This window comes from Oncorhynchus masou, chromosome 8, assembly GCF_036934945.1.
Source record: "Oncorhynchus masou masou isolate Uvic2021 chromosome 8, UVic_Omas_1.1, whole genome shotgun sequence".
NCBI classification, from domain to species: domain Eukaryota; kingdom Metazoa; phylum Chordata; class Actinopteri; order Salmoniformes; family Salmonidae; genus Oncorhynchus; species Oncorhynchus masou.
Genome location: NC_088219.1, coordinates 5,208,305 through 5,233,304, shown reverse-complemented (window position 1 = coordinate 5,233,304; position 25,000 = coordinate 5,208,305). Strand labels below are relative to the sequence as shown.

The window sequence follows — 25,000 nt, the reverse complement described above, 5'->3', positions numbered from 1 at the left end:
GAATCACTGTAATGTATGTAATTAGCTGGGAGAATAACAGAGACATGGGATTATGGTTGGAATCACTGTAATGTATGTAATTAGCTGGGAGAATAACAGAGACATGGGATTATGGTTGGAATCACTGTAATGTATGTAATTAGCTGGGAGAATAACAGAGACATGGGATTATGGTTGGAAACGCCAGAACTAATGGCTGTAATTAGCTGGGAGAATAACAGAGGGTAGGATTGTGAGGCAGTTGACATGGCAACATCACACACTGAATTTTTGTGTCTGGTTTCTTTTGCCTTTTGACGGATAACAGAACAAAATAAGACGCCGCATTTACCAGATTCCCTCTTTCCCCTTCCCTCCCTCCCTAGTGTCGTCTTTTCTGCTTTGTCCGTACGTCTCTTCAACTCCCTCCAGTTCCGTCATTCCCTTCCCTCTCCCTCTCCTCTCCCTCCTCCCTCTCCTCTCCCTCCCTCTCCTCTCCCTCTCCTCTCCTCTCCTCTCCCTCTCCTCTCCTCTCCTCTCCTCTCCTCTCTTGCCTCTCTCCTCTCTGCTTGCCTCCCTCTCTCTCCTCTCCTCCCTCTCCTCCTCCTCTCTCCTCTCCCTCTCTCCTCTCTTCTTCCCTCCCTCTCCTCCTCTCTCCTCTCTTCTTCCCTCCCTCCCTCCCTCCTCTCCTCTCTCCTCTCCTCTCTTCTTGCCTCCGTCTCTCCTCCCTCCCTCCCTCCCTCCCTCTCCTCTCCTCTCCTCTCCCTCTCCTCTCCTGTCCAAATAACAGGTAAATGAACCTGCAACAACAATGTGGAATTCCACTATTTATCTAAACCCAGTTGTGCTGGAAGCTATTCAGAGTGTCTTGGGCTGGAGCGGCCGAGCGGTAACTTCACAGCTTTGAAGTCTATAACATAGTACATTCTATAAAAAGAAAAGAAAAACATGTCATTTTCTCCCTCTTTCTTTCATTCTTCCTCCCCCTCTCCTCTCCTCTCCTCCCTTTCTCCTCTCCCTTTCTCCTCACCTCTCCTCTTCTCCTCCCTCTATCCTCACCTCTCCTCTCTTTCTCCTCTCCTCTCCTCTCTTTCTCCTCTCCTCTCCTCTCCTCTCCTCTCTTTCTCCTCTCCTATCTACTCCCCTCTCCTCCCTCCTTCAGCAGAAAGGCAAAAACAACCTGTGAAAATAGTTGGAGTAACCGATGTTAGGTCTGTGTCCCAAAGGGCACCATATTCCCTACAGAGCGCACTACAATTATAGGGGGGGGGGGGGTGAAAGCAACACAGTCAAGCTACTGTGAGATAGCAGCGCTGCTGTCTCCGTTGCCGTGGCAACCCTCTGAGGGGAGGTGAAGGAAAGGGCATGGTTACAGTAGCACAGAGTATATCTCTTCACTGACTGGCTGACTACAGCTTAAGGAATGCAGGTGAACTCTCTCTTTCCCTCTTTCTCTCACTCTGTCTCCCACTCTCTTTCCATCTCTCTTTCTGTCTCTGTCTGGCTCCCTCCCCCTCCCTCTCTTTTATAAACCCTTATAAATCCCTAGTTCTTCCCAATAAGAACACATTCCAGGTCTGTCCCGTGTTTCGCCTAGCCCACTTCTTTTTATAAATCACGTGAAGATATGTCATCAATTCAGAGTGCTGCTAGCAAGCGTGATAAAATCAGCCTGATCACTAGAAACTGACTTTTGATTTTGGATGTTTGAAAAGGTTCTGTGAACGTCGATATATGCCTTCCTCTGCACTCATGTCCCTGTAACGTGGCAATGTAACGTGGCGCTACTCAGAATAAACCCGGTAACCACTCAGAATAAACCCGGTAACCACTCAGAATAAACCCGGTAACCACTCAGAATAAACCCGGTAACCACTCAGAATAAACCCGGTAACCACTCAGAATAAACCCGGTAACCACTCAGAATAAACCCGGTAACCACTCAGAATAAACCCGGTAACCACTCAGAATATACCCGGTAACCACTCAGAATAAACCCGGTAACCACTCAGAATAAACCCGGTAACCACTCAGAATAAACCCGGTAACCACTCCCGGTAACCACTCAGAATAAACCCGGTAACCACTCAGAATAAACCCGGTAACCACTCAGAATAAACCCGGTAACCACTCAGAATAAACCCGGTAACCACTCAGAATATACCCGGTAACCACTCAGAATAAACCCGGTAACCACTCTGAATAACCCGGTAACCACTCAGAATATACCCGGTAACCACTCAGAATAAACCCGGTAACCACTCAGAATAAACCCGGTAACCACTCAGAATATACCCGGTAACCACTCAGAATAAACCCGGTAACCACTCAGAATATACCCGGTAACCACTCAGAATAACCCGGTAACCACTCAGAATAAACCGGTAACCACTCAGAATAAACCCGGTAACCACTCAGAATAAACCCGGTAACCACTCAGAATAAACCCGGTAACCACTCAGAATAAACCCGGTAACCACTCAGAATAAACCCGGTAACCACTCAGAACAAACCGGTAACCACTCAGAACAAACCCGTAACCACTCAGTAACCACTCAGAATAAACCCGGTAACCACTCAGAATAAACCCGGTAACCACTCAGAACAAACCCGGTAACCACTCAGAATAAACCCGGTAACCACTCAGAATAAACCCGGTAACCACTCAGAATAAACCCGGTAACCACTCAGAATAAACCCGGTAACCACTCAGAATAAACCCGGTAACTACATGGAATTAATGTGTCACAGTGCGTCACACTATGAGATCTTGTTGGCTGCTTCTCAAATGGCATCTTAGTGCCTGACTCTTAAAACAGGGCGCCTCAAGGGTGTGTCCTCAGCCCTCTGCTGTACTCCCTGCTCTACCCACGACTGTGTTGCTTTGCACCACACCAATTCCATCGTCTAGTCTCCATGACGGCACCACGGTTGTAGGCCGGATAACCGACAACGACGAGCATTGTGGTGCCAGGGCAACAACCTCAATGTTAATAAAGACGAGGATTGTTGACTTCCAGGAAGCAGAGACAGGAAGATGCCCCGTTCCACATTAACGAGACTGCAGTAGAGGAAGTCACAACTTTTACATTTCTTGGCGTCCACATCACAGAGGACTTGTCATCGACCAACACCCCCACCCACTCTTGTCAAGAGGGCGTAACAGCGTCTCCACTTCCTAAGGCAGCTGAAGAATTTCGGCGTGAAGCCCCGAGCCCTTTCCAAATACTACCGATGCACCGTCGAGAGCGTCCTGACCTGTTGCATCAAGGCCTGGTACAGGAATTGCTCCGTCCATGACCACAAGGCCCTCCAGCGGGTGTTGAAGACGGCCTAGTAAATCCCGGGAACATTCTCCCACCCATCCAAGACAAGGACCACACACACACACACACACACACCCAGTCACAAGCTGTTATCACCCTTAATGTTGGGAAGATGAATCAGAGCATGAGGTCTGATATCAACAGGTTCAGAGACAGTTTCTATCTACAACCCATCAGACTGCTGAACACCTGAACTGGTCTGACCACCTGTTCTGATTCTCCACACCTTAGCACTCACACACACACACACACACACACACACACACACACACACACACACACACACACACACACACACACACACACACACACACACACACACACACACACACACACACACACACACACACACACACACACACACACACACACACACACAACTGCTGCTCTTATTATACTGCTCAGTTATGCACAGGAAGAACAACAAGATAGCAGTGAGAGATAGGAAACAGCCAGCCAGCCAGCCAGCCAGCCAGCCAGCCAGACAGACAGACAGACAGGCAGACAGGCAGACAGGCAGACAGGCAGACAGGCAGACAGACAGACAGACAGACAGACAGACAGACAGAGCTGTTCCTACCTCTAAGAAGCAGGTCCCGACTGCCGTATTCTCCTTGATTGTGACGTTGTAGAAGTTACTAGAGAACACCGGCTCGTTATCGTTTACATCCTGCAGCACCACGGCAACCCTCGCCGTCGACGACATTGGAGGCCGCCCGTTGTCCGTGGCAACCACCGTCACGCTGGGCGCTGGCTCCGACTCATAATCCAGTGCCATCGCCGTGGTGATGATCCCCGTCACCGGGTCGATGGAGAACCAATCGGAGTGGCTCTTTTTGTCTTTGAGGAGGCTGTATCGGATGTCCCCATTGGGCCCCTGGTCCTTGTCCCGGGCCGTCACCTGGAGCACAAAGGATCCTGGGTAGACGACCTCTGGGATGGTCTGTTTGTAAGCCTGCTGGTCGAAGAGTGGTGGATTATCATTCACGTCAGTGACCTGGATAGTAAAGGACGACTCAGCCCTGAGAGGAGGGGTGCCTGCGTCTGTTGCCATGACTCTTAGCTCGTACGTGTCCCTCTCCTCGCGGTCCAACACCTGGTCCACACAGATCAGATAGATAATACTGTCCTTGGTGGTCAGGGCGAACTTCCCGTCCCCTCCCTCTAGCGAAACGTTAACATTGGCGTATTCTCCATAGTCTGGGTCGGTGACCGAGATGCGTGCCACGTACTGGCCGGGCTGGGCGCCCTCTGAGATGCGCGGCGAGCCGTCTTCGCTGAGGAAGATAATGGTCATGGTGGGTTGGTTGTCGTTGTAGTCTCGGACGTGGATGGTGACGAAGGCATTGGTCACCTGGATGGCAAAACAACAGTAGCTAGTCATTAAAAAGGAGAGGGAGCGGAGAGAAGGTCAATTAACCTCCTTCCTGTAAAAAGTTCAAACAGAGGCTCAAAGAACACTTCAAACTGTGCACAGGAAGGGTCCAAAATTAGCAAAACAATAACTGGCATTAAAGTGTCATTTGATGAAACCTTTATTTGTTGGCATTGTACCATTACAGAATAAACCTTTATAGACACACACACACACATATATATATATATATACACACATATACACATATATATATATTATTTTTTTTGTGTGTGAAGAATCAACAACAAGTGTGACACAATCATGAAGTGGAACGACATTTATTGGATATTTCAAACTTTTTTAACAAATCAAAAACTGAAAAATGGGGCGTGCAAAATTATTCAGCCCCTTTACTTTCAGTGCAGCAAACTCTCTCCAGAAGTTCAGTGAGGATCTCTGAATGATCCAATGTTGACCTAAATGACTAATGATGATAAATACAATCCACCTGTGTGTAATCAAGTCTCCGTATAAATGCACCTGCACTGTGATACTGTCCGTTAAAAGCGCAGAGTTTAAAGCATCATGAGGTCCGTCCGTTAAAAGCGCAGAGAGCATCATGAAGGACAAGGAACACACCAGGCAGGTCCGAGATACTGTTGTGAAGAAGTTTAAAGCCGGATTTGGATACAAAAAGATTTCACAAGCTTTAAACATCCCAAGGACCACTGTGCAAGCGATAATATTGAAATGGAAGGAGTATCAGACCACTGCAAATCTACCAAGACCTGGCCGTCCCACTAAACTTTCAGCTCATACAAGGAGAAGACTGATCAGAGATGCAGCCAAGAGGCCCATGATCACTCTGGATGAACTGCAGAGATCTACAGCTGAGGTGGGAGACTCTGTCCATAGGACAACAATCAGTCGTATATTGTACAAATCTGGCCTTTATGGAAGAGTGGCAAGTAGAAAGCCATTTCTTAAAGATATCCATAAAAAGTGTTGTTTAAAGTTTGCCACAAGCCACCTGGGAGACACACCAAACATGTGGAAGAAGGTGCTCTGGTCAGATGCAACCAAAATTGAACTTTTTGGCAACAATGCAAAACGTTATGTTTGGCGTAAAAGCAACACAGCTCATCACCCTGACCACACCATCCCCACTGTCAAACATGGTGGTGGCAGCATCATGGTTTGGGCCTGCTTTTCTTCAGCAGGACAGGGAAGATGGTTAAAATTGATGGGAAGATGGATGGAGCCAAATACAGGACCATTCTGGAAGAAAACCTGATGGAGTCTGCAAAAGACCTGAGACTGGGACGGACATTTGTCTTCCAAAAAGACAATGATCCAAAACATAAAGCAAAATCTACAATGAAATGGTTCAAAAATAAACATATCCAGGTGTTAGAATGGCCAAGTCAAAGTCCAGACCTGAATCCAATCGAGAATCTGTGGAAAGAACTGAAAACTGCTGTTCACAAATGCTCTCCATCCAACCTCACTGAGCTCGAGCTGTTTTGCAAGGAGGAATGGGAAAACATTTCAGTCTCTCGATGTGCAAAACTGATAGAGACATACCCCAAGTGACTTACAGCTGTAATCGCAGCAAAAGGTGGCGCTACAAAGTATTAAATCATTTTGCACGCCCAATTTTTCAGTTTTTGATAAAAAAGTTTGAAATATCCAATAAATGTCGTTCCACTTCATGATTGTGTCCCACTTGTTGTTGATTCTTCACAAACAAATACAGTTTATATCTTTATGTTTGAAGCCTGAAATGTGGCAAAAGCTCGCAAAGTTCAAGGGGGCCGAATACTTTCGCAAGGCACTGTATATATATATATATATATATGCTACATTAACATATACATATACATACATATACATATATATACATACACATATACATACACATATGCACACATATACATATATACATATATATATACTCACATACATACTTATATACACATATATACATATAAACACACATATACATATATATATACACATATATATATATACATACATATACACATATATATATAATCTTGCTTGAAGGTCATTCTACTAATACTTTCCGAATGTATATATATATATGTAAAGTATTAGTAGAATGGTATATATACACAGACAGACATATATATATATATATATATGTAAAGTATTAGTAGAATGGGATATATACACAGACAGACATATATATATATATATATATATATATGTAAAGTATTAGTAGAATGGTGCCGGAGAGGCATTTAACCAGCTACATTAAACCAGCTACATTAAACCAGCTACATTAAACCAGCTACATTTACCCTGCTACTAACCAACTCTGTTATTTTTTTTATTTTTTTTACGTTGTTTGTAACTTCTTTTTGAAACTTATTTTGTACATAATGTTGCTGTATATTGTATATTGTGTGAAGAAGACTATTAATGAAAATAAAATAACTGTCATAACCATAAAAAATACATATATTATTTTATTTTCATTAGAGGTCTTCATCCCGTTGGTTATATGGTAATTGTGCCCTCCCTCCCTACCCATGCACACCCCCACCACACACACACACACCTCAGGGTGGCTGGCGTTGTCTCTGGCCTGTACCACCAGCTCGTGGACTCTCTTCAGCTCGTAGTCCAGCGGACGGTTCAGAGTGATGACCCCCGACCTCGTATCCATGACGAAGTAGCGGTCAGGGTCGCTCTGGCGACGGTTGATCTCGTACAGGACCAGGCCGTTGTCTCCCTCGTCAGCGTCGGACGCAAACACCTGCAGGAGGGGAGAGATTGATTATTGATTGACTGATTATCAGTATAGATGAACTAATACACGATAGAACTCTATACCAGTGGCGGCTCCTCAGAGGAGGAAGGGGAGGATCATCCTCCTCAGTGAATTTCATACAAATTAAAACGGTGAAACATTTAAAAAAACATTATCCTTTTTTTCAGATAAAACTATACTAAATATATTCACATGTCAGAGACGCCACTGCTCTACACATCTATCCGTGTGAATTTGTGGCACTACTTCAAACTCACAACTGAATGAAGCTGTTACACACAGGATGTGCAGAGAAACAGCAGGTCAGTAGAACAGCAGGTCAGTAGAACAGCAGGTCAGTAGAACAGCAGGTTAGTAAAACAGCAGGTCAGTAAAACAGCAGGTCAGTAGAACAGCAGGTCAGTAAAACAGCAGGTCAGTAGAACAGCAGGTTAGTAGAACAGCAGGTCAGTAAAACAGCAGGTCAGTAGAACAGCAGGTCAGTAGAACAGCAGGTCAGTAGAACAGCAGGTCAGTAGAACAGCAGGTCAGTAAAACAGCAGGTCAGTAAAACAGCAGGTCAGTAGAACAGCAGGTCAGTAGAACAGCAGGTCAGTAAAACAGCAGGTCAGTAAAACAGCAGGTCAGTAGAACAGCAGGTCGTAGAACAGCAGGTCAGTAGAACAGCAGGTCAGTAAAACAGCAGGTCAGTAGAACAGCAGGTCAGTAGAACAGCAGGTCAGTAAAACAGCAGGTCAGTAAAACAGCAGGTCAGTAGAACAGCAGGTCAGTAGAACAGCAGGTCAGTAGAACAGCAGGTCAGTAAAACAGCAGGTCAGTAGAACAGCAGGTCAGTAGAACAGCAGGTCAGTAGAACAGCAGGTCAGTAGAACAGCAGGTCAGTAAAACAGCAGGTCAGTAGAACAGCAGGTCAGTAGAACAGCAGGTCAGTAAAACAGCAGGTCAGTAGAACAGCAGGTCAGTAAAACAGCAGGTCAGTAAAACAGCAGGTCAGTAGAACAGCAGGTCAGTAAAACAGCAGGTCAGTAGAACAGCAGGTCAGTAGAACAGCAGGTCAGTAAAACAGCAGGTCAGTAGAACAGCAGGTTAGTAGAACAGCAGGTCAGTAAAACAGCAGGTCAGTAGAACAGCAGGTCAGTAAAACAGCAGGTCAGTAGAACAGCAGGTTAGTAAAACAGCAGGTCAGTAGAACAGCAGGTCAGTAGAACAGCAGGTCAGTAGAACAGCAGGTCAGTAGAACAGCAGGTCAGTAGAACAGCAGGTCAGTAAAACAGCAGGTCAGTAGAACAGCAGGTCAGTAAAACAGCAGGTCAGTAGAACAGCAGGTTAGTAAAACAGCAGGTCAGTAGAACAGCAGGTCAGTAGAACAGCAGGTCAGTAGAACAGCAGGTCAGTAAAGGTTTTTATCGTACACCTTCTGCTAGAGTGTGTTGTTTGTTGTCTACAAAACGTTTAGCTTTACTCTCTGAGCCACCATTAATACCTGCAGTATGTTGCTTCCCTGTGGTAAACTCTCTGAGATGATAGCGTGGTATCTGCTCTGGTTGAAGACGGGGGCGTGGTCATTGATGTCGGTGACAAACACCTCCAGGGTCATCAGGCCGGTGCGTCTGGGACTCCCCGTCGAAGGCCTCCAGAACCAGGCTGTACGAGGACCTCTTCTCCCTGTCCAGAACACCATTCACCACCAGGTCCAGGTACAACACCTAAAGAGTGAGAAGACATGGGAGGACACAAGAACAACAGGAGAGAAAACCGTAGAATGAATAGAACAGGCTTGGAAACTCTAACCCTGGTAATATGACTGGTAAATAGAATGAATAGAACAGGCTTGGAAACTCTAACCCTGGTAATATGACTGGTAAATAGAATGAATAGAACAGGCTTGGAACCTCTAACCCTGGTAACTTGGTTGGTAAACTCATGGGTACACTCACAATGGCTGCCTTGTTTAGTAATGCAATCATTTCCATGGTAATGTAGAATGTTCATTCAAAATTATGTTTAACTGATGTGGCTCATGTAATGGAATGTATTTGTGTTCAATGTCAGTTAAGTTGATTCAACAAATCACAGCACAGATTGATGGGTACACTTCCTGTTTATAGTCCATCACTGACTTGAATGGGGGAATCTCCGATTCTATGTTGAAAACTGCTTAGAGACAAATGGTACTGTATTGTTTTTCGTGTATATTGTACCACTGGCCTCACAAAATAGATTTCCAATTAAGTGGACAATAGAGTATCCTATTGTAAAACACCAGTTTGATAAACCGTGTTAGCTCTTTTGGTCTTGATCACGTGTCCCTGGGTGCTTTGCTATGTTACTCTATGCTGTGCTATGATATGCTATGATATGCTATGCTACTATAAGTAATTTATTTATTTAACATTTATTTAACTAGGCAAGTCAGTTAAATTCTTCAAATTATTATTTACAGTGATGGCCTACCCTGGCAAAATATGGACAACGCTGGTCCAATTGTGCGTCGCCCTATGGGACTCCCAATCACGGCCGGTTGTGATACAACCTGGAATCAAACCAGGGTGTGTAGTTATACGCCTCTAGTACTGAGATGCAGTGCCTTAGACCGCTGCGCCACTCGGGAGTTATGCTACTCTACGCTAAGCTACTCTACGCTATGCTATGCTACTCTACGCTAACCTACTCTACGCTATGCTATGCTACTCTACGCTAAACTACTCTACGCTATGCTATGCTACTCTACGCTAAACTACTCTACGCTATGCTATGCTACTCTACGCTAAACTACTCTGCGCTATGCTATTCTACTCTACGCTATGCTATGCCACTCTATGCTAAGCTACTCTACGCTATGCTATGCTACTCTACGCTAAGCTACTCTACGCAATGCTACTCCACGCTAAGCTACTCTATGCTATGCTATGCTACTCTACGCTAAGCTACTCTACGCAATGCTACTCCACGCTAAGCTACTCTACGCTATGCTATATTGTACCATACCTTGTTAGCAGCTCTTTTGGTCTCCAGCCTGAAGGCTTGCCCCACATTGCCTTCCTTAATCACATATCCTTGGGTGGTCAGTAGATCGCGGTCCGCGTCTGACGCCGGCTCCAGGGAAACGCGTGTTCCCACCGCCGTCTGCTCCGGGATCTTCAGCAATGCCTTTGGCTTGAGGAACGCCGGCGCGTGGTCGTTGATGTCGTTGACCGTGACGGACACCTCGACTGTGACCCCGGTCATGGTGACGGCGATGAAGCTGTAGTGGTCCCTCTGCTCGCGGTCGAGGCGGCGTGCCGTGGTGATGATCCCGGAGGTCTCGTCGATGTTGAGGTCGCTGCCCACACCTGTCCCTTCGTGGTCGGAGATGAAGTACAGCGAGGCGGTGATGCCGGGGGGGAGCCCAGCACTGATGTCCCCTACGATGGTCCCTGCCGGCTGCTCCTCATCCAGCTGGAGCTCCAGAGCTCCTAGGACCGGGGTGGAGCGGACCACAACCAGCTCCAGGACCGTGTAGAGCAGGAGGAGAGACCGTGGCCTCCATAGGCCTGAACACACACACAGACTGCTGGCCCTGGGCCCACCTTCACACGTTATTGTCATGGCTGGGGACTCCTACACCTGAAAGGCAGAGAATACAGAGAATAGAACTTTAGAATAGAACCTTAGAATAGAACTTTAGAATAGAACCTTAGAATAGAACTTTAGAATAGAACCTTAGAATAGAACTTTAGAATAGAACTTTAGAATAGAACTTCAGAATAAAACTTCAGAATAGAACTTTAGAATTGAACCTTAGAATGGAAACTTGGAATGGAAACTTGGAATGGAACCTTAGAATAGAACTTTAGAATAGAACCTTATAATAGAACTAGAACTATCTATTCTTGGAAGACAAATGTGTTTCTTTGCTACAACTCTTCCATGTTTGAAAGCCGTTATTTCCAACAGCAGCTGAATCCTGTTGGATTGTCACTGAAGACGACACTTTGGCCAGAAACACTGGTCTTGTTTATCACAAACATTGTTTATTGGGTGGAACCATTGGCTGGAGAATGGGACACTAGTGCTGATATGTGGATTGAAGAGGCCATCAAAATTCTTCTACAGTGCTGTAATGGGCTTACTCTTAACACCTCTCATGCCAAGTCACGCTAAAAGACACACACGCAGAGAGAGAGAGAGAGAGAGAGAGAGAGAGAGAGAGAGAGAGAGAGAGAGAGAGAGAGAGAGAGCATACCCTAACCCTAACCCTCTAAAACACAACATATCCTAACCCTAACCCTCTAAAACACAACATATCCTAACCCTAACCCTCTAAAACACAACACACTGAGACTAATGTAACCTACACACTAATACTACACACTGAGACTACACACTAATACTACACACTGAGACTACACACTAATACTATACACTGAGACTACACACTGAGACTACACACTGAGACTACACACTGAGACTACACACTGAGACTACACACTGAGACGACACACTGAGACTAATGTAACCTGTTAACACACACTGAGACGACACACTGAGACTACACACTGAGACGACACACTGAGACGACACACTGAGACTACACACTGAAACGACACACTGAGCCTAATGTAACCTGTTACCATACACTGAGACGACACACTGAGACTACACACTGAGACGACACACTGAAACAACACACTGAGCCTAATGTAACCTGTTACCATACACTGAGACTACACACTGAGACGACACACTGAGCCTAATGTAACCTGTTAACATACACTGAGACTACACACTGAGACGACACACTGAGGCTGCACACTGAGACGACACACTGAGGCTGCACACTGAGACGACACACTGAGACTAATGTAAGCTGTTATCATACACTGAGACTACACACTGAGACTACACACTGAGACGACACACTGAGACGACACACTGAGACGACACACTGAGACTACCCACTGAGACGACACACTGAGACTACACACTGAGCCTAATGTAACCTGTTAACATATACTGAGACTACACACTGAGACGACACACTGAGCCTAATGTAACCTGTTAACATACACTGAGACTACACACTGAGACGACACACTGAGGCTGCACACTGAGACGACACACTGAGGCTGCACACTGAGACGACACACTGAGACTAATGTAAGCTGTTATCATACACTGAGACTACACACTGAGACTACACACTGAGACGACACACTGAGACGACACACTGAGACGACACACTGAGACTACACACTGAGACTACACACTAATACTACACACTGAGACTACACACTGAGACGACACACTGAGACTAATGTAACCTGTTAACACACACTGAGACGACACACTGAGACTACACACTGAGACGACACACTGAGACGACACACTGAGACTACACACTGAAACGACACACTGAGCCTAATGTAACCTGTTACCATACACTGAGACGACACACTGAGACTACACACTGAGACGACACACTGAAACAACACACTGAGCCTAATGTAACCTGTTACCATACACTGAGACTACACACTGAGACGACACACTGAGACTACCCACTGAGACGACACACTGAGACGACACACTGAGACTACACACTGAGCCTAATGTAACCTGTTAACATATACTGAGACTACACACTGAGACGACACACTGAGCCTAATGTAACCTGTTAACATACACTGAGACTACACACTGAGACGACACACTGAGGCTGCACACTGAGACGACACACTGAGGCTGCACACTGAGACGACACACTGAGACTAATGTAAGCTGTTATCATACACTGAGACTACACACTGAGACTACACACTGAGACGACACACTGAGACGACACACTGAGACGACACACTGAGACTACACACTGAGACGACACACTGAGACTAATGTAAGCTGTTATCATACACTGAGACTACACACTGAGACTACACACTGAGACGACACACTGAGACGACACACTGAGACTACACACTGAGACGACACACTGAGACGAAACACTGAGACGACACACTGAGACTACACACTGAGACTAATGAAAACCTAAGCCTGGTGTGCCTCTGGCATAATGTTTTTGTAATTGTATTACTCTAACCCAGCGTTAGGTTTTCAGAAGACTGAGGCCGGCTTTTCCTTTAATGTTCTACCCTGGGCTTTGCTCCTTTCATATTTCTTTTGATTCTGACAAATTCCCCAGTCCCCGCTGATGACAAGCATACCCATAACCTGATGTTGCCACCACAAAAATATGAAATGCAATACATCCGTGATGTTTCATATTGGATTTGACCCAAAACTGTAGTTTTTTAATTTATCTCACAATGTTAATGTTTTTGTCGTGTTGTCTTACAGTATCACGGCTGGCTGAAGGACTGGACCAAGGTGCAGCATGGTAAGCGTACATTTGAACTTTATTTGAAAATGACGCCGACAAAACGAAGAACAAAAAACAACAACCGTGAAGCTTTGGGCTATGTGCCCTGAACAACTACAAAGTCAACTTCCCACAAAACAGGTGGGGGGGGGGTACCTAATATGGTTCTCAATCAGAGACAACGATAGACAGCTGAACCTGATTGAGAACCATACCAAAGCCAAGACGTAGAAATACAACACATAGAAAAAAGGACATAGAATGTCCACCCTAGTCACACCCTGGCCTAACCAAAAGAGAGAATAAAAAGCCTCTCTATGGCCAGGGTGTGACATACAGTACCACATAACAGCCTTGTTACAAACAGAATTAAAGATTTGGAGTGGATTATTTAACACAAGCTTCCATCTGTTCTCTTTGTCATGAAGGCCAGTAATGTGGAGTGAATGCAATGTTGTTGATCCCTTTGTGTATTCGAGGACTGTGGTGGCAGCGTCATGTTATGGGTATGCTTGTTACCGGCAGTGACTGGGGGAATTTGTCAGGATCAACAGAAATATGAAATACGATCAAAGCGCAGAGAAAAAGTAAGCAGAAAATCTGACTCAGTCTTCTAAACTCTGGGATAGAGTTTTATTTAGTCAGAATGACAATACACACATTTCCATGCCTAAAGACACACCACAATGACTTTCCAAGAGGTATTGACTGTTCCTGAATGGTCCAGTCTCAGTCCTGACTTAAATCTGATTTTTTTTTTTTTAATTCAGAGAAGATTTGAATATTACTGTCCATCAATGATTCCCAACTAAATGTACTGAGCTTGAGCAATTCTGACACAAAAAAACAAGCAAGGCCAACAACAGGAAGTACCGTAGTTTAAGTAGCAAGGCCATCAACAGGAAGTACCATAGTTTAAGTAGCAAGGCCATCAACAGGAAGTACCGTAGTTTAAGTAGCAAGGCCATCAACAGGAAGTACCGTAGTTTAAGTAACAATAATTCAAAATTATTCACAGCAGTAACGGCTGCCAAAAGTGCTTCTACCAAGTACGAAGACATACATTCTCATTTTTGTATTTCTTTTGTATTTCTTAGTAATTTGAAGAAAAATTCACTTTGAAAAAATTATTCACGATCACTTTTCTTTTTGTTTTTATTTTACGGTACACTGCCAGGGAAAGTGCTTCTACCAGTATAATGTTAAGGCAGGGACGAAGCTCCCAACAATACATTCTCATGTATTTCAATACAGTTTGTATTTCTTAGTATAATGTTGAAGAAAAATACAGTATAATGTTTTCTCTCCCAACAATACAGTATTGTTAAGGCAGGGACAGGTGGAGTAGGTTGTGCTCCCAACAATACAGTATAATGTTAAGGCAGGGACAAAAAGCTCCCAACAATACAGATGTTCAGGGACTTTTCTCCCAACAATTTTGTTTTTTAGCTTTTATTAAGGCAAGGTGTACACTCACAACAATACAGTATAATGTTAAGGCAGGGACATGTGTGCAGGGACATGGAGCTCCCAACAATACAGTATAATGTTTACGAGCTCCCAACAACGAGCTCCCAACAATACAGTATAATGTTAAGGCAGGACATCTTACGTTACGAGCTCCCAACAATACAGTATAATGTTAAGGCAGGGACATACGAGCTCCCAACAATACAGTATAATGTTAAGGCAGGGACATTACGTTACGAGCTCCCAACAATACAGTATAATGTTAAGGCAGGGACATGGTTACGAGCTCCCAACAATACAGTATAATGTTAAGGCAGGGACATGGCGTTACGAGCTCCCAACAATACAGTATAATGTTAAGGCAGGGACAACAACGAGCTCCCAACAATAGTATAATGTTAAGGCAGGGACATGTACGTTACGAGCTCCCAACAATACAGTATAATGTTAAGGCAGGGACATGGTAGCGAGCTCCCAACAATACAGTATAATGTTAAGGCAGGGACATGAGCTCCCAACAATACAGTATAATGTTAAGGCAGGACAACAATACTATACATTACGTTACGAGCTCCCAACAATACAGTATAATGTTAAGGCAGAGACCAAGCTCCCAACAATACAGTATAATGTTAAGGCAGGGACATGGGCTCCCAACAATACAGTATAATGTTGGAGCTCCCAACAATACAGTATAATGTTAAGGCAGGGACATGGTACGTTACGAGCTCCCAACAATACAGTATATGTTAAGGCAGACAGACATGCAAAGATTCTGCAGGGGGGCGTCCCAACAATACAGATATGTTAAGGCAGGGACACTAGCAGCCCCAGCAATATTTTGAAAATAAAATGATAGTATAAACAATATATATAAATATATCCTTCCTCACTATTCTGTTAAGGCACGTGCAAAGATTCTCACACAGCCGTAGCTATTTTGAAAATAAAATGATAGTATAAACAATATATACACACACACACACACACACACACACTCAAGAAGAAAGCACCATTTCGAAAAACCCTTCTACCTTCCCTGTTTATCCAGACTGTAAATGTTTGTCCGATCTTAGAAACAGCCATAATACTGTTGATAAATAACCAGCTGACAATTATTTAAGATGATTCAAAGAGTTTATAGTTCTTGACAACACTATAGAGTTCAGAGTAAATACAATTAATCCGGAATAAAAAAACACTTTCAACTCCAATCAGAGTCAACCAGGACCAAACCTACAACACTCAGTGCATCGCAAATGGAACCCTATCCCCTATATAGTGCACTACTTTAAATGGCACCCTATTCCCTATATAGTGCACTACTTTAGACCAGAGCCCTATGGCACCCTATTCCCTATATAGTGCACTACTTTAGACCAGAGTCCTATGGCACCCTATTCCCTATATAGTGCACTACTTTAGACCAGAGTCCTATGGCACCCTATTCCCTATATAGTGCACTACTTTAGACCAGAGTCCTATGGCACCCTATTCCCTATATAGTGCACTACTTTAGACCAGAGACCCTATGGCACCCTATTCCCTATATAGTGCACTACTTTAGACCAGAGTCCTATGGCACCCTATTCCCTATATAGTGCACTATTTTAGACCAGAGTCCTATGGCACCCTATTCCCTATATAGTGCACTACTTTAGACCAGAGCCCTATGGCACCCTATTCCCTATATAGTGCACTACTTTAGACCAGAGTCCTATGGCACCCTATTCCCTATATAGTGCACTACTTTAGACCAGAGCCCTATGGCACACTATTCCCTATATAGTGCACTACTTTAGACCAGACCTATGGCACCCTATTCCCTATATAGTGCACTACTTTAGACCCTATGGCACCCTATTCCCTATATAGTGCACTACTTTAGACCAGAGTCCTATGGCACCCTATTCCCTATATAGTGCACTACTTTAGACCAGAGTCCTATGGCACCCTATTCCCTACTATAGTGAGTCCTACTACTATTTATATAGTGCACTACTTTAGACCAGAGTCCTATGGCACCCTATTCCCTATATATAGTGACCAGAGTCCTACTATTCCCTTTAGACCAGAGTCCTATGGCACCCTATTCCCTATATAGTGCACTACTTTAGACCAGAGTCCTATGGCACCCTATTCCTATTCCCTATATAGTGCACTACTTTAGACCAGAGTCCTATGGCACCCTATTCCCTATATAGTGCACTACTTTAGACCAGAGTCCTATGGCACCCTATTCCCTATATAGTGCACTACTTTAGCCCTATGGTATATAGTGCACTACTTTAGACCAGAGTCCTATGGCACCCTATTCCCTATATAGTGCACTACTTTAGACCAGAGTCCTATGGCACCCTATTCCCTATATAGTGCACTACTTTAGACCAGAGACCTATGGCACCCTATTCCCTATATAGTGACCACTACTTTAGACCAGAGTCCTATGGCACCCTATTCCCTATATAGTGCACTACTTTAGACCAGAGTCCTATGGCACCCTATTCCCTATATAGTGCACTACTTTAGACCAGAGTCCTATGGCACCCTATTCCCTATATAGTGCACTACTTTAGACCAGAGACCTATGGCACCCTATTCCCTATATAGTGCACTACTTTAGACCAGAGTCCTATGGCACCCTATTCCCTATATAGTGCACTACTTTAGACCAGAGTCCTATGGCACCCTATTCCCTATGGCACCCTATTCCCTATATAGTGCACTACTTTAGACCAGAGTCCTATGGCACCCTATTCCCTATATAGTGCACTACTTTAGACCAGAGTCCTATGGCACCCTATTCCCTATATAGTGCACTACTTTAGACCAGAGTCCTATGGCACCCTATTCCCTATTATAGCTCCAAGTGCACTACTTTAGGGTCCTATGGCACCCTATTCCCTATATAGAGTATTTTGAGATATTCTACTCAATTAGAAGTACTTTTACTTTAATTACATTTTTAAACTTTTACTTTAACGTCAATGGATACCCGGACTATTTACTTTAGACCAGAGTGCACCCCCCCACCCCCACCCCCCCACCAACCCCTCTTTTACTCTACTGCTACTCTCTGTTTATCTTATATGCATAGTCACTTTAACCATATCTACATGTACATACTACCTCAATCAGCCTGACTAACCGGTGTCTGTATGTAGCCTCTCTACTGTATATAGCCTCTGTGTGTGTGTGTGCGTGTGCATGTGCGTGTGCACGTGTGTGTGTGGTTACATACTGTGTTTGTGTATTCAAAGCATGTGCTTTTCAGTATGTTTCAATATACTGTATCTGTATTATAAAACACGTGCTGTGACATCATCTCTGTGCGACCACAGTAACCGGGAGAGCAGGAGGGCTCCTATTATAGTGCACTACTTTACAGTCCTATCTATCCCTATTATACACACTGTCTGGCAACACAGACCTGTAATCTAGCTCCTGATGGACTGACACATGTGGACACACAGAAAGACACACGTGGACACACAGATAGACACTCACACACAGGCACAAACACACAGACACACACACACAGTCACACACACACCGCTGATAGAGTATACATTTTCCATCCCTCACTCATAAGCCCATTGTCACTTCCTGTTGATGGCATTGCTACTTAAACTACGATACTTCCTGTTGATGTCCTTGCTACTCAAATTATGGTATAGTCTCTCTCCCTCCCTATATAGTCTACTTTCTCTCTATATTGCACTCTTTCTCCTCTGGCACCCTCCCTCTCTTTCTCTCTCCCTCTATGGCACCCTCCCTATATAGTGCACTACTTTAGACCTCTCTCTCTCTCCTTCTCTCTATTTTCTCTGGCACCCCTGCACTCTCTCTCTCTCTCTCTCTCTCTCTCTCCTTCTCTCTCTCCCTCTCTATCCCTCTCGCCACCCCTCCCTCCCTGTAATGAATGCAGCAGATCTAGTCACCCGTAGCCAACTAAAACAGGACCCATAGTCACAGAACTGGCTGTTCTATATTCTATACATCCCCTGTCTGTGTCCCAAATGGCTGTTCTATATTCTATACATCCCCTGTCTGTGTCCCAAATGGCTGTTCTATATTCTATACATCCCCTGTCCTGTCTCTTCTGACTGACAAAACAGCTTATTAACAACGTAGAAAAGTCAGTTGGATGAGAAAGTTTGGGAGCTTTCTAGATCAAACACATCTCTGATCTGAATCCACTGCAGTGTGGAAACTGCCAACCCAAACACGTCACCCCTGATTTGACGCCCCTGTCAATTATATTGTATTTGTACTGTGTGAAAGAGAGACAGTTGGGCTCTCAACTGATACACAGTACACTATATAGTGCACACAACACACATACACAACACAGTCCTATCACCCACCTATATAGTGCACTACTTCAGTCCACACCACTCCCATAGCCTTCACACACCCCTCACACACCCCTCACACAGCCTTCACACACCCCTCACACAGCCTTCACACAGCCTTCACACACCCCTTACACAGCCTTCACACAGCCTTCACACAGCCTTCACACACCCCAGAGCCCACACATTCCCTCACACAGCCTTCACACAGCCTTCACACAGCCCACACATCCCTCACATTCCCTCTACACAGCCCTATGGCACTATTCCCTAGTCACACACCCCTCACACAGCACTTTTAGACCACCCCTCACACAGCCTTCACACAGCCTTCACATTCCCAGCCTTCACACACCCCTCACACAGCCTTCACACAGACCCCTGGCACCCACAGCCTTCACCCATTCCCAGCCTTCACACACCCCTACTTTAACGTCACACACACACCCCTCTTTTACTCACACCCTCACACACCCCTAACCGGTGTCTGTATGTAGCCTCTCACACAGCCTTCACACAGCCTTCACACACACCCCTCACACACCCCTCACACAGCCTCACACACCCCTAGCTCCACACATGTGGACACACAGAAAGACACAGCCTCACACACAGGCACAAACACACAGACACACACACACAGTCACACACCACACACACAGCTATTCACATTACCCCTCACACACCACTCCCACAGCCTTCACACAGCCTTCACACACCCTCACACACCCCACACAGCCTTCACACAGCCTTCACACTCCTTCACACAGCCTTCACACACCCTCACACACCCCTCACAACCAGCCTTCACACACCCCTCACACAGCATTCATCCCTCTCGTCCCCTCACACAGCCTTCACACAGCCTTCACACACCCCTCACACACCCCTTCCACACAGCCTTCACACAGCCTTCACACAGCCTGTAATTCACACACCCTAGCCACACCCATAGTCACACACCCCTCACACAGCCTATATTCACACTGTGTCCCCTGTTCACACAGCCTTCTCACACAGCTTATTCACACAGCCTTCACACACCCCTCACACATGACACACCCCTCACACAGCCTTCAACTGATACACAGTACACGTACACAACACCTACACAACACAGCTATCACACCGCCTTCACACACCACCCCTTCACACAGCCTCACACAGCCTTCACACAGCCTTCACACACACACCCCTCACACAGCCTTCACACACCCCTCACACAGCCTTCACACAGCCTTCACACAGCCTTCACACACCCCTCACACAGCCTTCACACAGCCTTCACACACCCCTCACACAGCCTTCACACACCCCTCACACAGCCTTCACACACCCCTCACACAGCCTTCACACAGCCTTCACACACCCTCACACACCCCTCACACAGCCTTCACACACCCCTCACACAGCCCACACAGCCTCACACAGCCTTCACACAGCCTTCACACACCCTCACACAGCCTTCACACACCCCTTCACACACACCCCTCACACACCCCTCACACACACACACCCCTTCACACACACAGCCTTCACACAGCCTTCACACACACCACATCCCTCACACACACCACTCCCACAGCCTTTCACACAGCATTCACACACCCCTCACACACCCCTCACACCCTTCACACAGCCTTCACACCACCACACAGCCTTCACACAGCCCTCACACAGCCTTCACACACCCCTCACACACCCCTCACACAGCCTTCACACACCCCTCACACAGCCTTCACACAGCCTTCACACACCCCTCCACAGCCTTCAGCCTTCACACACCCCTCACACAGCCTTCACACACCCCTCACACAGCCTTCACACAGCTTTCACACACACCCCACAGCCTTCACACAGCCTTTCACACAGACTTCACACACCTCCACACACACACCCCTCACACAGCCTTCACACAGCCTTCACACACCCTCACACAGCCTTCACACAGCCTTCACACACCCCCCCACAGCCTTCACACAGCCTTCACAGCCTTCACACACACACCCCTCACACAGCCTTCACACACAGCCTTCACACACCCCTCACACAGCATTCACACACACCCTCCACACAGCCTTCACACACCCCTCCCACAGCCTTCACACACCCCTCACACAGCCTTCACACAGACTTCAAACACCACTCCCACAGCCTTCACACACCCCTCACACAGCCTTCACACAGACTTCAAACACCACTCCCACAGCCTTCACACACCCCTTCACACACCCCTTCACACACCCCTTCACACAGCCTTCACACACCCTCACACACCACTCACACAGCCTTCACACACCCCTCACACAGCATTCACACACCCCTCACACAGCCTTCACACATCCCTCACACACCCCTCACACAGCCTTCACACAGACTTCAAACACCACTCCCACAGCCTTCACACAGCCTTCACACACCCCTTCACACACAGCCTTCACACACCCCTCACACAGCCTTGCAGTCTGGTGCCGGAGAACAGCAGAGTCTGAAACATTTAATAGAGTCTCAAATTCTCTGTTCTGGTTCAGAACTCGAGTTCCTAAATGGAAGTCATTTCCCTGTTTAGTGCACTACATAAGGCCCATTGGTCTCTAGTGCCATGTGGGACGCTGACCAATAACCAATCACCTCAGAGGGCTGTGGAGGCGTGATCCAGCAGGGAGTGACCTCATCCAGTCCACCAATTATAGAGCTGATACGACCCCCCCCCCACACACACACACTAACACACACACCAACTATAACACATACTACCCCCACCCCCCACACACACTAACACACACACCAACTATAACCTATACAGCATCCACTAGGAGATCATAAAGCACCCACTGGCATGAAACATGAAGTATACATCCCAAATGGCACCCTATTCCCTATATAGTGCACTACTTTTGACCAGGGTCCATAGGGTCAAATGGGTTCTGGTCAAAAATAGTGGACAATATAGGGAACAGGGTGCCATTTCGGATTCATCCAAAGAGAAATGGGCCCCAGCTAATTTTACAGCGTTCTCAGGCACAGGGATTTGCAGAGGAAAGGTATGTTAGCCAATACATATTGTGTTTCCAGGGGATGTAAAGTACCATCGGTCTCAGTAGTGTTGTAGAAGCTGAGTGGCAACACATTTAGGGTTTCATTGTGAAGGAAGGTTAGTTCTCTCTCTCTCTCTCTCTCTCTCTCTCTCTCTGTCTCTCTCTCTCTCTCTCTCTCTGTCTCTCTGTCTCTCTCTCTCTGTGTCTCTCTGTCTCTCTCTCTCTCTCTGTCTCTCTGTCTCTCTGTCTCTCTGTCTCTCTGTCTCTCTCTCTCTGTGTCTCTCTGTCTCTCTCTGTCTCTCTCTGTCTCTCTGTCTCTCTGTCTCTCTGTCTCTCTTTCTCTCTTTCTCTCTCTGTTCTCTCTTTCTCTCTCTGTTTCTCTCTCTCTCTCTGTCTCTGTCTCTCTCTCTGTCTCTGTCGCTCTCTCTGTCTCTGTCGCTCTCTCTGTCTCTGTCGCTCTCTCTCTGTCTGTCTGTCTGTCTGTCAAGAAAGGGTTGTCATCAGTGAACAAAGTCATAAACCCTGCCCATTTCTACAAATTCTCTTTTAAAAATCTGATAATAAAGCTATCCCTAACCATAACCTTAACCACACTGCTAACCGTATGCCTAACTTTAAATTAAAGTAACTAATTTAGGTTTTGTGGATGTGAAATCAGGACTTTGTAGCTCTGGAAGCTCGTGGAAACCAAAAGGGAGCCACAGCTGTATTCGATGGGACATTTGAAAAATTGCTTTAAAAAAAAAAAATCACCAAACAAGATAAATGTTCTCACAAGATAAAGTTTATATGTGAAAACTAAAACTGAACGTTTTATTAAATTAACATAAAAGCTTCGATAGACTTCGGAATTTGGAATGACCACTTCTCTTGATCCGTTTCAACGACCAACAACATCCCAAACGTTCACATGTGCAGACAGACTCAACTTCCAACACAGATTTTTGCTACCATTCTCACTTCATAAACGAGCCAGCTTGTTGTCCTTACTATCCCCATTCATTTCAATGGCAGAATGCAGGCTTCGACATTCTAAACTGAAATCACTGCCACAAAACGTTCAGAACGTTCAAACTAAAAAGTAATCACTGTAGCCTAGCGTACTAGCTCACTGTAGCCTAGCGTACTAGTAAACACTGTAAATTAGCATACTAGCTCACTGTAGCCTAGTGTACTAGCTCACTCTAGCCTAGCATACTAGCTCACTGTAGCCTAGCTTACTAGTAATCACTCTAGCCTAGCATACTAGCTCACTGTAGCCTAGCGTACTAGTAATCACTCTAGCCTAGCGTGCCAGCTCACTGTAACCTAGTGTGCTAGCTCACTGTAGCCTAGCATACTATCTCATTGTAGCTCACTATAATAAACATCCCCCAAAATAGGTCACTATAACTAACACATAGCCTATGAAAACAGTTTTACTACCATTCGTACTACAAACACCATTACTACTACTACTATCATTACTACTACTACTACCACCTTAACTACTCCTACTACCATTACTACTACCATTACTACTACTACTACCATTTACTACTAATACCATTACTACTACCATTACTACTACTACTACTACCATTACTACTACCACCATTACTACTACTACTACCATTACTACTACTACCATTACTACTACTACTACCATTATTACTACTAACATTACTACTACTACCATTACAACTACCATTACTACTACTACTACCACCTTAACTACTCCTACTACCATTACTACTACCATTACTACTACTACTACCATTTACTACTAATACCATTACTACTACCATTACTACTACTACTAACACCATTACTACTAACACCATTACTACTACTACTACCATTACTACTACTACTAACCGGTAGTACTACTGCTACTACTACTACTACCATTACTACTAACACCCGTACTACTCTACCATTACTACTACTACCATTACTATCATTACTACTACTACCATTACTACTAATACTACTACTACTACTACTACTACTACTACTACTACCACCATTACTACCACTACTACTACTACTACTACTACCACTACTACCATCTTTAATACTACCATTACTAATACTACCATTACTACTACCTTTACTAGTACTACTACTACCATTGCTACTACTACAATTACTACTACCATTACTAATATTACTACTACTACTACTAATACCATTACTACTACTACTATTACTGCCATTACTACTACTACTACCATTACTACTACTACCATTACTACTACTACCATTACTACTACTACCATTACTACTACTACAACCATTACTACTATTACTACTACTACTACTACTACTACCATTACTA

The 25,000-nt window shown here is 45.2% G+C and overlaps 1 protein-coding gene across 1 annotated transcript in view; it reads right to left on the bottom strand.

Annotated features, from left to right (window-relative positions):
• The window catches only part of LOC135544020 (protocadherin-16-like), a 279,018-nt gene that overhangs the window by 222,521 nt on the left and 31,497 nt on the right, over positions 1-25,000 (bottom strand). The window contains 5 exon segments of the mRNA XM_064971357.1: positions 3,886-4,659; positions 7,247-7,444; positions 8,943-9,081; positions 9,083-9,165; positions 10,448-11,065. Coding sequence (XP_064827429.1) covers positions 3,886-4,659; positions 7,247-7,444; positions 8,943-9,081; positions 9,083-9,165; positions 10,448-11,047 — 1,794 coding nt within the window. The 5' untranslated portion in view covers positions 11,048-11,065.